This window comes from Ascaphus truei, chromosome 5 (assembly GCF_040206685.1).
Source record: "Ascaphus truei isolate aAscTru1 chromosome 5, aAscTru1.hap1, whole genome shotgun sequence".
NCBI lineage: Eukaryota > Metazoa > Chordata > Amphibia > Anura > Ascaphidae > Ascaphus > Ascaphus truei.
This window is the reverse complement of record NC_134487.1, coordinates 44,294,674-44,308,457: the sequence shown is the minus strand read 5'-3', so window position 1 is coordinate 44,308,457 and position 13,784 is coordinate 44,294,674. Positions and strand designations below refer to the sequence as shown.

At 40.9% G+C, this 13,784-nt stretch overlaps 1 protein-coding gene across 2 annotated transcripts in view; it reads right to left on the bottom strand.

Annotated features, from left to right (window-relative positions):
- Positions 1-13,784, bottom strand: part of CPNE8 (copine 8) — a 458,893-nt gene that overhangs the window by 44,731 nt on the left and 400,378 nt on the right. For both annotated transcript variants that reach the window (XM_075599768.1, XM_075599767.1), the window contains exons 16-17: positions 6,558-6,685; positions 1,043-1,145 (exon numbers count right to left, since the gene is read on the bottom strand). In XM_075599768.1, the coding sequence (XP_075455883.1) occupies positions 1,043-1,145; positions 6,558-6,685 (231 nt within the window). The remainder of the gene's footprint in view (positions 1-1,042; positions 1,146-6,557; positions 6,686-13,784) is intronic.

Genomic DNA, 13,784 nt, shown 5'->3' with positions numbered 1-13,784 from the left:
AAAGAGGGTGTACTTTGTTTTTCACACAACTGTATATATACTATATATATGTATTATGTGTGTGTATGTGAATGTGTGTGTATATATATATATAATACATATATAATATGTTACCTGGTTCCAGTGGCCAAATGGTGTGTGATCTTTCCAAGTAACTTATTGCATGCAAATGGGGTTGTTGTTGCAAACCCTCGCCTCCCCCCCCCCCCCAACACCACCAATCAAGGAATAGGTCATATTGCAAACACTTGGGGGAAAGGAGAATCCTAGCCAGATGAGATAAGCTCATCTCAGTTTTAGTTGTGGAAGGGAATGGGAAGAAGCAGCATGGGAAGAAGCAGCTTGGGAAGGAGCTGTGTGTAACTGGGAGACGCAGCAGTGGAAATTGCAGGAAGACAGACAGGGACAATCTCTTTAGGGAGATCCCTGCACCTAAGTTTATAGTGTACCCCGGTTTCCCAGTTGTAAGTATGTGTTTATTTACTGTACATAGTTGTGAATATTTATTTTTCCAATAAATTAATTTTATAAACTCTGTGTTTCTGTCTGGCAAATTGATCCCTGGTGTGTTAGTCCTGGTCTCCCGTGACAATAATATTCTGAAGAATCGGAAATGTTTTATTTCTACAATTCATTGTGATTCCTTTGATTGCAGTAATAAATAATTGAATAAAACAATGATTCATATTTACCATAAAGAACAGTTAACCAGAACTGAATATATACTACATTACTACATTACAGTACACATTGATGGCTTTTCATTTTGTTTAATAATGACCACAAAATGTCAGAGTGCTGCCTATTTGTGTACATGTATAGCTAATCCTATGTTATATCAGAAATGTGCCACTATACAGAATATTATATCATATTTTCAAACCAGGAATGAAAAGCATTACATTTGTAAAATGATTCTTAACTTTCAAATACTGAACTTTGCAATTAAACAATAAAACAAAAGGACATTACACAACTACAGGTGCATACAGAACCTAAATGGAAAACTACCTGTGCTTCAGAAAGAGAACAATTTACTTACATTTACGATAGCCTCCTTTGTCTGAGCCATGTCAGAGATAACTCCATCTGTAATAATCAGCAGAACAAAGTACTGGGAGCCATCCTTTATTGAAGTAGCATATCTATGGGAAATGAAGAGAACAATTACTCTTAATAAAAGCAACAGGAAACACAATGATGTTCAATGGATGATTAAGATTTCATAGATATTATATATGAATATCAAAAGCTAAAGTATGCATGGATTTGTTTCTCATGGTCTTTCATTGTGTAAAGGTTCACACCTCTCTACTGATACAATTGGATAGCAATATTCATGTGGATCAATGTTCCAATTTCCAAAAGTGACTCACACAGATGAAGAGTTTGATACAGCTCATTATAATCTGTGCATCATCTAGCTCCTTCCTAGCTCCTTTTACACTCCCCAAATTGCAAGCTGTAGCACACGACACAAACTTAGAGCAAAGAGCCTGATGATACAGTATATTGACAAAAAAGATGAAAGTGGAGCAATTTGCTTAAATTTTGATCTAAAATCACCCCAAGTGTGTACAAGTAATCAACCATAAATATAAACATAGGCAAAACAGAGATATGGAATTACTTTGTTATATATTTTATAAGTTTAAAATGTCTATATATATATTAATATATGTATATATATTTATTATTGATTGTATTAATTGTAAATATAACCGCAAAAATCTAACAGCATGATATATAATAAAATATAATAATATGAGGTATTAAATATACTGAATATTGGATAATTATTTGTAACGAAAACATAGATAATAGGGGGATTGTAAAAGGAAAACAAATTGTGGATGGGGGAAAAAGAATTCTGTTTAGTCACTAAGCATGATGTTAACCTGACTGAACATACACAATTGACATAAAGTGACATTAAAAGGACAATAACATAATGGTAAGTCAGGTTTTGGGCCGGATACATCAAACTACATTAAAGTAAAGTTAATATTACACTTGCTAAAAAAAATTCAAATTCAGAGAATAGAGTAGATTGATCTATGAACGGGTATATTTGCCCCAGATATGCATTTATTGTAATTGTATGTTCTTGTAATCCTTTTTCTGTAATCCAAGTACTGTATTTTTATATATCTATTAAAACATTTAATAAGTGATGCTTTGGGCTCTAAATGAACTGTTGCACGCTCTGGAGAAAGTATTTACATTTTCGGACACATTTTGCTACAACAGATTTATGTATATTAAGTGCATAGTTTTCTATAATAATCAGGGACCTGAGACCCTGGCAAATATTAATTTGACACCTTTTATTTGCATTTCCCGGGTGGTGGAATCGTATAGATACGGTTGCAATTGAGTAAGGGGTTAATATAAACTAATTGAAGGTACCTTGCACAGGCAAAAGGTGAGTTGGCTACAATATCCATGTGCATTAACCATGGTTGCATATCTAAGTCACATTTACCTAAAAATTTGGTATTATGACTCTTTTTTCTCGGATCTGATGCTTTTAACGGATTCAATAAAAACTGCTTTATTTTTGGCGGTGCACTGTTGATGTATTGCACGATAAAAATAAGGCACTTTTTGTGGCACCAATACCGCATTTTTAGATTACTGCAGCTTGATGTAGTTATAAAGTGAGAGACAAGAACACTCTTTTGAAAGCACTCATTGTAGTATATGATATGATGAATAAATTAATAAGTAATACTTTAATAATAATGGCTTAAAATAAATGGATATAAAGATGAACTAATAATAAACAACTAGCACGGGTGACCTGACATATAAAACAAATCAACATGCTCAATACAAAAACTGAAACGAGGGGGAAATCCGTAACAAGCAATTACTTAATAGTAATAAAATGGCTCGCAACTGATATAGAAGAGAACCCCTAGGTTCAGCACTAGAAAATGATTAAAAACCTGTACATTCTAAACAGGTAGCAAGAGACTGACCATTATAATAATTGTAAATAAATGACAAATAAATGTTCCTCCTAAAGCCACAAATAGCATAGAATACTCCCAAACCGATGTGTCAAATAACACAGTCAAAATAGACTAGGTGCACAGCTAATATGAAGGCACCTTGAATGCTTAGTCCAGGATAACAGCAAATCACTGATAATTACCTAGTTGTTAAATATACATAAACATGATGAATTCTGATACATAAAGTGCATAGAGCCCACAAAGTGTGTTGAAATGGCCCTGAGGCACGGATCTCGTCCGTATCAAGTTATCGCCTCCTAAATTAAGACTAACAAATGCACTCAAGTAACAAAAGGTAATAGATAAGGAACAGTTCAATTGTGAATCTAGGGATAGGGTGGAACCGCAAGTGTAACACACACACTTAAATCAGCAACCAGCTACTATATAGATTAAATGTAGCGACAAACGAGACACTCTGGTATATACACCAGCAGTATCTAAACCTGGAGGCTACTGTGTTACTAGCGCCATCGTCATGGCGTAGTAAACAAAAATAATGAATAAACCTTAACTTAAGGTAATATTGAGCCCATAATGTGGTGGGAGGCGGGACCAGGCTGACGTCATGACGCATTAATGCCGGGATGAGGGTGAGAGGCACTGCTGAGTGCCGGTTCAGCCGCAAGTTGCTGTTAGGCAGTTTTGAATTTCACACACTGTGTTAATGGCCATTACGGGCTCAATATTACCTTAAGTTAAGGTTTATTCATTATATTTGTTTACTACGCCCTGACGATGGCGCTAGTAACACAGTATCCTCCAGGTTTAGATACTGCTGGTGTATATACCAGAGTGTCTCGTTTGTCGCTACATTTAATCTACAGTAGCTGGTTGCTGATTTAAGTGTGTGTGTTACACTTGTGGTTCCACCCTATCCCTAGATTCAAAATTTAACTGTTCCTCATCTATTACCTTTTGTTACTTAAGTGCATTTTTAAGTCTTAATTTAGGAGGCGATAACTTGATATGGACGAGATCCGTGCCTCAGGGCCATTTCAACACACTTTGTGGGCTCTATGCACTTTATGTATCAGGATTCATCATGTTTATGTATATTTAACAACTAGGTAATTATTAGTGATTTGCTGTTATCCTGGACTAAGCATTCAAGGTGCCTTCATATTAGCTGTGCACCTAGTATATTTTGACTGTGTTATTTGACACATCGGTTTGGGAGTATTCTATGCTATTTGTGGCTTTAGGAGGAACATTTATTTGTCATTTATTTACAATTATTATAATGGTCAGTCTCTTGCTACCTGTTTAGAATGTACAGGTTTTTAATCATTTTCTAGTGCTGAACCTAGGGGTTCTCTTCTATATCAGTTGCGAGCCATTTTATTACTATTAAGTAATTGCTTGTTACGGATTTCCCCCTCGTTTCAGTTTTTGTATTGAGCATATTGATTTGTTTTATATGTTAGGTCACCCGTGCTAGTTGTTTATTATTAGTTCATCTTTATATCCATTTATTTTAAGCCATTATTATTAAAGTATTACTTATTAATTTATTCATCATATCATATACTACAATGAGTGCTTTCAAAAAGGTGTTCTTGTCTCTCACTTTATAACTACTCCTTATCCCCTATTGCACCTTTGCTACTATTTATTATACTGTATATTAAGCTGATGCGAGAGTCACTTTTCCCCTTCCCGCCTATCCCCCATTTTGCAGCTTGATGTATCCAGGCCATAGTGATATTTCCCGGAATTATTTCCCTCTCCTATCCTTTCTCAACTTGTTATACAGTACATCCATTTCAGGGTCTGGATCGGCGTAACGCTAAGAAATACTGTACTTATCGTACCATTATTTATAACATAACATTATTATTACAGGACGGTGCTGTTAAGCCTACTCTAATGAGATGTAGAACAACCATTATGTTTTGAATGAACCTGATTTAACTGAGCTTCGTGGATTTAGCCCGTAGTGAACAATGCAAGCAAATAATATGACAACATGATCCCTGTAAGATAAAACATAAAGTGCTGTCATTGTTAGTGTCACCTCACTATCTCTAGTTGACAAAGTAGTCTGGCTTTGTTTACACTGCTGGGTGTTTGTCATTCAAACAATGTCACGCTGCACAAGGTGATTTGACTGATGGAATTCTTTACTTGACTATATAGAAGGCTGTAATTTTCTGAAACGTATTCTGTGCAGTTTGTATCTTTAGAAGCAATAAAAAAATAAAATGAAATAATGTATGCGAGTTTTATTTTCTAATTAGTGTTTCCAAATGGTGGGCAACATAAGGACAGCAAAGACAGTGAGCCGACATTCATATATATTAAAAAAAAAAAAACAGGCTGTGTATAAAACACAGAAAAAAGGGAGAAGATCAATGTCGCAGCCATCCAAACACAGGGACTCACCAGGAAAAAATTAAAATGAAATATTTATTGGAGTTACATTAAAAAAGAACACTCAGGACGGACAAAAATAGAAGAACCTCCTCCCACGCGTTTCGGGCATGTACTGCCCTTTCTCAAGGAGTACTTACGCCCGAAGAAAGGGCAGTACATGCCCGAAACGCATGGGAGGAGGTTCTTCTTTTTTTGTCCGTCCTGAGTGTTCTTTTTTAATGTAACTCCAATAAATATTTCATTTTAATTTTTTCCTGGTGAGTCCCTGTGTTTGGATGGCTGCGACATCGATCTTCTCCCTTTTTTCTGATGTTCCAGATCGAATTCGTGCCGAGGAGTTACGTCATCCGTGTGCGCACGGAAAGAAATGAGGAGAGAGTGAGAGCCAAGGAGTGAATTAGGATAGCTGCATCGTGAGTATTGGTTACTCCAAGCTGATCCGGTCGTGCTGCATCATACCATATGGATAACTCCGGTTATATAGCAGCACACTCTCCATTACTCTCTCCCTCTGATGCTCCCTAGCTCCAACTGCAATCGCAAAAGGCATTCTGCCTCCAGGTACGTTACCTTTGAGCTTACCAGTCGGTTGTTTTTTCTTCTGTGTATAAAACACAGATTATAGCTTCCGGTTATCACTGGTATGGAGCTGGAAGACTTTATTGTACAGAGTGTGAACCATACACTGTAACAATTAAGGTGTCAATGCGCATGAAAGCTTGTTTTGACCACCATTTCACAACTGTGAAATGGTGGTTTTCATAGTGTGCACCATTTTGTGCTTAAGATGCGTCATATGTAACAAGCATGGTTAAACATATTTCTAAACAAAGATTTACACCACCTCAAATCTGGTGTTTTTTTTAATGCAGATTGAAGGAAGAGATAGTGACGCACAGCTTGATACATCTCATCATCTACAGTATGCTCATCATGTAACTACTCCCTCCTACACTCCCTAAATCACAAATACAATGAAAATGACACTCTTTGTACACGTTGTCTACTCAGGTGAGCCTCCAATCTAAAAAAAACAGAATGATTTTTTCACTCAAGGCACATAGAGTTATGGGTGTACTCGGGAAACAACATCCTATGCATAGGTTTTAGTTTTAGCTAAAGTTCAAACAATACAATTAGAAAAGTAATAATTTTTCTTACCTTGCCACATGATTAATTACAGGGGCAAAGTTTGTCGGCCCATAAAGCTGTACACTTTTTAAGCTTCTGTAATAGGCTTCCAACACTCCATCTATTCCATTACAGTAAGGGTTTTGGGGATTTCCATTCTGTAGCAAATTTAAAACAATTAAATTGTTTATTTTAACTATTTATAAAATGTTTTACCAGGAAATAATACATTGAGAGTTACCTTTCGTTTTTAAGTATGCCCTGGGCACAGAGTAGTGATGACAATATATGGTTACATTAAATTAACAAAGGTTATACATTCAATTTACAGACATTTCATGGACAGTATGTAACAGCTACAGACAAGATTGACATTATGTTAGAAGAGGTAGGATACAATGTGTTCTATTAGAAGAGGCCCTGCCCCACGGAGCTTACAATCTTAAACAAGGTTAAGTGGAAACATAGGGTACAGGGGATGAGAAGGCTGGTGTTTTTTTTCCGGATTCTAACAGAGCAGCTGTAACATCAGAAAACGGCTATGTAAAATTTCCTAATTTCTCTTTCTTCGATTAACCCAGCTCCACAATATGCAACATTCTGGTTTCAGCAAAAAAAAGAAACGTTTATTTTGAAGATACAAAAATAGTACAAAATGGCGGTGACGTTCCAAATATGTCATAATATTCGTAAAGATAGTTGCATAGTTTTCTGTTTCTGAGTAAAATACTTATATTTGATCTTAATATCATGATAAAACTTCTATCCATCTCCTGTTGTTAACCCATCTCTCTCACATAATTCTGGTGTAATCCCTCTATCTTCATCCTAGTATAATCCTTCTGTTCTCTGTCCTTTTTATAGATTACCCTGTTAGATATTTATTTAGATAATATCTCTAAATCAGCTCTTGCTATCACTGATGTGATCTGATAAGGAACTGCCCACACCTCCATACAGAGAATAAGCTATTATGGCATGTCTTCTGGAAAGACCCAACCTAATGCCATAGCCTCTTCTGGTTGCATCAGCTCTAACTACAGTTGTCTATAGTTACTCAAATGTCAACCATAGGGCTACTCTACAGAAAACTCAGCACAGCTGCACTATAATTAAATACAATCCCAATGTAACTGAATTTATCAGTATATACTAACGAAAGAAAGAACCATTTCAAATCAGACAATATACTTAGCATTTTGTCTTCATACCGAATTAATATACATATTACAATATAATATTACTGAACTGGATTTATTACAGACTGACAGAAAACAAAAACAAAAAGCAGAACAGAGATTTTGACAAATACAGTATATTCAATTTTTAGGTTAATTTGTATTAATGTACGATAGAAATAGCAGCCTTAGACTCCAGATGTATACAGTCAACAATGTAGTGAGGTGCTTCGAGTCTGAATATTTTCAGTTTGCCAATTATAAAGACATTCATATCCTACCTGTTGATGATGGTTACTTAAGATCAAACGCAAGAAATGTTTTAACAAAAAATAAAATACAGGATGCCTATCTATATATAAGACTGAAAAAATGTTTGTGTGTATATTTGTGCCGCCTGTGATTGGCCGGCGGACGAGCTGCGGGGTGGGCTGATGTCACAGCAGGGCATGATAGTCACACCACCCACACCCGGAAGCTGCCCCTAACCTCAACCCGCCACCCCTCACACCCTCCAGCACGAGCGGCACGCCACCTCACCTCAACCCGCCGCCCCTCATACCCTACACCCTCCCGCCTCACATCACCACCGGCTCCCGCATCACCCGCTGCCTCCCGCCTCTCCCGCGGGAGCGCCGGGAACCGGGACAGAGGGGGAACGAGCGGCGGCTCCCGCATCAAGCCGCATCCGCACTCTCCACTCACCGCTTGACCCGCGGGAGCGCCGGGACGGAGGGGGGGGGGGGGGGGAACGAGCGGTGGCTCCGGCATCACCCGCCTCACATGCGGGAGCGCCGGGGACGGAGGGGGGGGGACGAGAGGCGGCTCCGGCGGCTCCGGCGGCTCCGGCGGCTCCGGCGGCTCCGGCATCACCCACCTCCCCACTCACCACCTCACCTGCGGGAGCACCGGGGGGGAACGAGTGGCGGCTCAGGCGGCTCCGGCATCACCGGCCTCACCCGCGGGAGCGCCGGGGATGGGGGGGACTGAGCGGCGGCCATCACCCGCCTCCCCACTCACCGCATAACCCGCAGGAGCACCGGATACTGGGTAGGGGGAGCATGAATGCCAGGGACCGGGGCGGGGGAAACGAGGACCGGGGGGTCATGTAGGGGGGGACTGTGATGTCAGGTACAGGGAGGGGACAGTGATGTGGGGTGCAGGGGGGGAAACTGATGTGAGGTGCAGGGTGGAGTGTGCTGCGGGGTGCAGGGGGGGTGATCTGTGGTTCAGAGGGGAGAGACTGCTGTGGGGTTCAGGGGGAGGAGTGATGTGTGGTGCAGGGGGGGAGACTGATGTGAGGTGCAGGGGGGAGAGACTGATGTGAGGTGCAGGGGGGGAGAGTGATGTGGGGCACAGGGGGGTGGAGAGTGATGTGGGGTGCAGGGGGGGAACTTATGTGGAGTGCAGGGAGGGGAGACTGCAGCTGCGAAGGAGGGGGGGGAACGGAGCTGTGAAAAGGGGGGGAACGGAGCTGTGAAGAGGGTGGGGGAGGTGTGAAGGGAGGGGGGAACCCAGCTGTCAAGGGGGGTAAATCCCGGGCAATGCCGGGTATATCAGCTAGTACAGTATAAAATACATCTTGTCTAGCTTACTTTTTAACCCCTTTACAAAATGGCTTTCTAAGGCAACTATAAGATACAAAACACAAAAATATCCAATGTGACAAAATACATAGTTAAAAACTTGAATCTTTGTGTTCTCATGAGTAAGGGTAATATAGCCAGGTCCCCCTCTGGGTGTCTGTCCCCCCCTCACTGTGCCCACCTCTGGGCCCCTCAATGTCTGCGGCGGCCTGGTGCGGGGTCGCGAAGTTGCGGGCACGTGCGCGCATCTCGGCTGGAGCAGCGGCAGTGTCCGGCAGCTGCCGGGAGATTGTGGGGAACGGCAGTGGTATTGCAGGGTGGCACCATCATGCGCGAGTTTGAGCATGTGCAGTTGGAGCTCCGGCAGCCCTTACAAGTTGCGCATGCGTGAGGACAAGCGCGCGAAGGGCTAGCCTAACAGGGAAGGCTCTTGGAAGGGACTACAAGTCCCATGAGCCTCAGGAGTGCCCCACATGATGCCAGGGAGCCAATAGGGCTGGAGTATCTCCCTGCTCTCAGGGATTGATACATTTCGCGTCCTGGAGACACGGCAGTCGGCGCCAGGACAGTCTAGGGGAAGGATGTGAGGGTGTAGGGGTCAGTGACCCACTGCACTAGGCCAGCAGCCCCCTAGGTCCTAGTTAGCCCTGAGCAACTCAGTAGATCGTGACACTGCAGGGACAGGCCCTAGGTTAGGGACCCTGCCCCTTTTAGTGTCAGCAGTACAGTTAGGGACACAGCGGATGCTGCGCTTCCCATTCCGAGGCTTGGGATAAGGCCTACTCCGCAGAGAGAGAGCTGAATCATATCCTGGTGGACAGCTCTACCCGAGCACCGCGCTGGTGGAACTGGACGTTGCCCAGGAGGTCGTCGGATCCTTTTTGAAGACCCTTGAACGCCTAGGTGCAGCCGCACTGGGCAGGTATAGTTAATTAAGTGCACCAACTACAGAGTACTCACACATAGTGGCAGTGCTGACCACGGGACAAGGGTTATACTATGGACATGGTGTGGGGGTACACGGTGGTGGGCACGAGGTATACACTCCTAGGTGGGAGTGAATGACACTTGGGACTTTGGTATAAGGCGTGGGGTTATTCCCCATGAGGAACAGCATTACAGGGTGACACTGAAGTATTCTTGATGTGATATTATGGTTATGTTTAATATACAGTAAACTGTTCTCATATATATTTCGGTGTATGTGGGTCCTGTGTGGGGTACATTCTACACTCCTAGAATCCTGCACAGGTGGAGGCGCTGTATATTGTAAGATCGTTCCAGAGGATTCACCCCAGGCTCTCACTGGTGGAGGCTCAGGCCTCCTGTGAGCCTGACAGGTACTGCACCACACCTGGTAACATATAGGTTCCTCTTCACATGCACACTATATGCGATTGGGTGGGGGAAAACCCATTACAGTAATTTAGTTAACCCCTTTGGCCAAAGTGTTATTAGCCTGCAGCCACTTCACGGCATGACCAGTATGAAGTCCAAACACTATCTGTGATAATTCTCATTTACCTCTGCAGTAGAGGAAGAATCGTTCCAATAGATCTGTCCTGCACAGGTACATGGAAAAACCTGCTACTTAAAAAGTCAGGAGGGGTGAGCTTACACCCAGGGAGGAGGGGCCAACAACCTCCAAACAACTAATACCAGTTGAAAATTAAAATTAATGAACACACAGTTTAGAAATTCAGAAGACACATTTCACAATGTGTCAAAATTCGATCCACAAATTATTCACAGTCTTCGGCAAAATTTGTTTTGCAGACAAATATTAAAAAGTGAAGATGTTGTAAAAACATTTGAGCAAATGTATGTAATTCTAAAAATACGTTTGTAATGTATGCAGCAAAACATGTACAGATGGAACATACAATCTTTATTTCATATCAGGTGAAGATAGAAAGTAGAAAGTAATGGTTTTGATTTGTACAGTAGGAGTGTAAAGATTTGTAGCAATTGTACATCAATAATCAACAAATAACTTGGCACTATGGCATCAATAGACCAGCAGAAGAACGGTAAGCTATCAGATAAAATAGACTGAATCAATATGAGTTCATGCTTTTTTAGGTTCAAGATGAAGGCTACTTTAAAAAAAAAAAAAGATGCCAATTGCTGGAGTCAGATAAGGACACAATTATTTAAAAGTCAATCACTTACAACACCACATAACAATTAGAGAAATGATATTGCTGTTATATGAACTGCCGGAGAGACGAAAGATTGGATGCCACACTAATTACATAACCTGAAGACAAATTACTTATGAACATATGAGAGTTTTCGACATAATAAAAAAATATATAATTGCAACTAAAGAATAATTTGGAGACCATTAGGGAAGAGCATAAATCCATCATTTGAAAATGCCCTGAAGAATTTTTCATTGTTCTATACTGTTCCTTTACTCCTCTCAATATTAGACAACTGACAATCAAGTCTCTGAGAAGACAACATCCTATTTTAAACTTGCATCCCTTTCAATTTCTCAGTTTATTTGCATTTAAACCACCAGACTGAAATAAGACAAAACATAAGATTTTAAAGTTTCTAATCCACAAAAAGACTTTGTGTAAAGTATCTTTGTTTTTACACCATAAGGAGGCTAAACATGTACAGAAACACTGTATTATTTTAGCTACAGCTATGTATAAAGAATAAGAAGCATGTTAGTTAATTAAAACAGAAATATCCATGAAAGGCATTTACCCCTATAATCATACAGCCTTGGGTTTCTCACGAACATAATACTTTTTCTTTAAAAACAAAAAAGGTTTGTTTGACTTATGCGACTTCTACAGAAATCCAATGCAGGCATTTAATCCACAGCAGTCAAAGGCTGCATTTACAGGCAACTTCATTACCTTAGCGGCTAACTGCTAAAGCAATGAAGGGGTTAAATACCGGTGCTATGGGTAGTGGAGGAAGGTGAAGGTGGTATTTGGCCCTTGGTGGGTATTCTGGCCTTGCGGGGGGGGGTTGCAGATGGAGTTAACCCCTTCATTACCTTAATACCGCTAAGGTAATGAAGGGGTTAACCCCTTCCGCTACCTACACGGTAGGTATAAACACCCACCAAGGGAAAAATACTACCATCACCCATCCTCGCTACCCCCAATAAAAACATTCAAAAACACAACAATCCTACTACAGACCTCCACTACCTCTAATACCCCCCTAACACCCCAACACATACAGTAATACAGTATAGTAATGGGCAAAATAACTATTATACAGATATCGATAATAGCTCATTTGCCCATTCAAACTCAAACATTAGCCAGCCAGCCTAAAAAAAAGTAAATAAAACTTTTACTTACTCCTGCCATCATGAAGGGCATCCTCATCACCATACTCCAGGTCCATGTCCTCCAATGGCAGCAAGAGTACAAGAAAAAATACTATCTAATGGCCTAAGCGGTTAATAACCACTATAGTAATTTAGGGATTGATCCCCCGCTACCCACCCGGGAGGCCTAACCACCCACCCCGGGCCCAATATACCCACCCCCTACCTATTGAAGCTGCAGTTCATGCAATATCCTGCATGTGTGGTTTTTTGAATAAATCAGTTCTGTAGTAAGAAAAAATACTTTTAGCATTTTCTGTTTTAAAAAAACCTACTTTGAAAGACCAATTTTCTTGTATTCTATTTTAACAAGCATACATGTTCCTATAGCAACGATTTACATTCCCCATATTTAAAGATGTCGCCAAACTTTGCCAATCAATAGACGGAGAACGAATTGACCGGCAGCTATGCAGTTTTTTAGGTAAGTAGAGATTGCACAACTGAAACTATTGAAGTAAAAAAAAAACTAAAAAAAAAAAAAATGGGAGTCTGAACTGCAGCTTTAATGATGTGTTAGGTTGACCATTGACTGGTATAGTGGCTTGTCATGCCCATATCATATGGGCATGATGTACCACTGTGCCAATCAGTGGGTAGAGGGTGGGTATATAGGGCCCGGGGTGGGAGGTTAAGCTTCCCGTAAGGGTAGCGGGGGAGGGTGGGTTAACCCCTTAACCACCGTAGCAGTTAATAACCGCTATAGTAATTAAGGGGTTATTAGATAGTATTTTTCTTGTACTCTTGCTGCCAACGGAGGACATGGACCTGGAGTATGGTGAAGAGGACACCTTCATCATGGCAGGGGTAAGTAGAAAGTTTTATTTACTTTATGCTGGCTGGCTAATGTTTGATTTTGAATGGGCAAATGAGCTATTATCCATATTTGGATAATCGGAATTTTGCCCATTACTGTGCTCTATGTGTTGGGGGGTTGTTGGGGATAGAGGAGGTAGGTAGGTAGTTGTGTTCATTTTTGTTTGTTGGGGGTAGAGGGATTGGGTGAAGGGGGTAGTAGCCCCAAGGGTGGGTGTTTAGGCTTTCCGGGGTGTAGCAGGACTGGTTAACCCCTTCATTACCATAGTGGTTCCCAACACACCTAATCCACAGCAGTCAAAGGCTCAGTAAACAT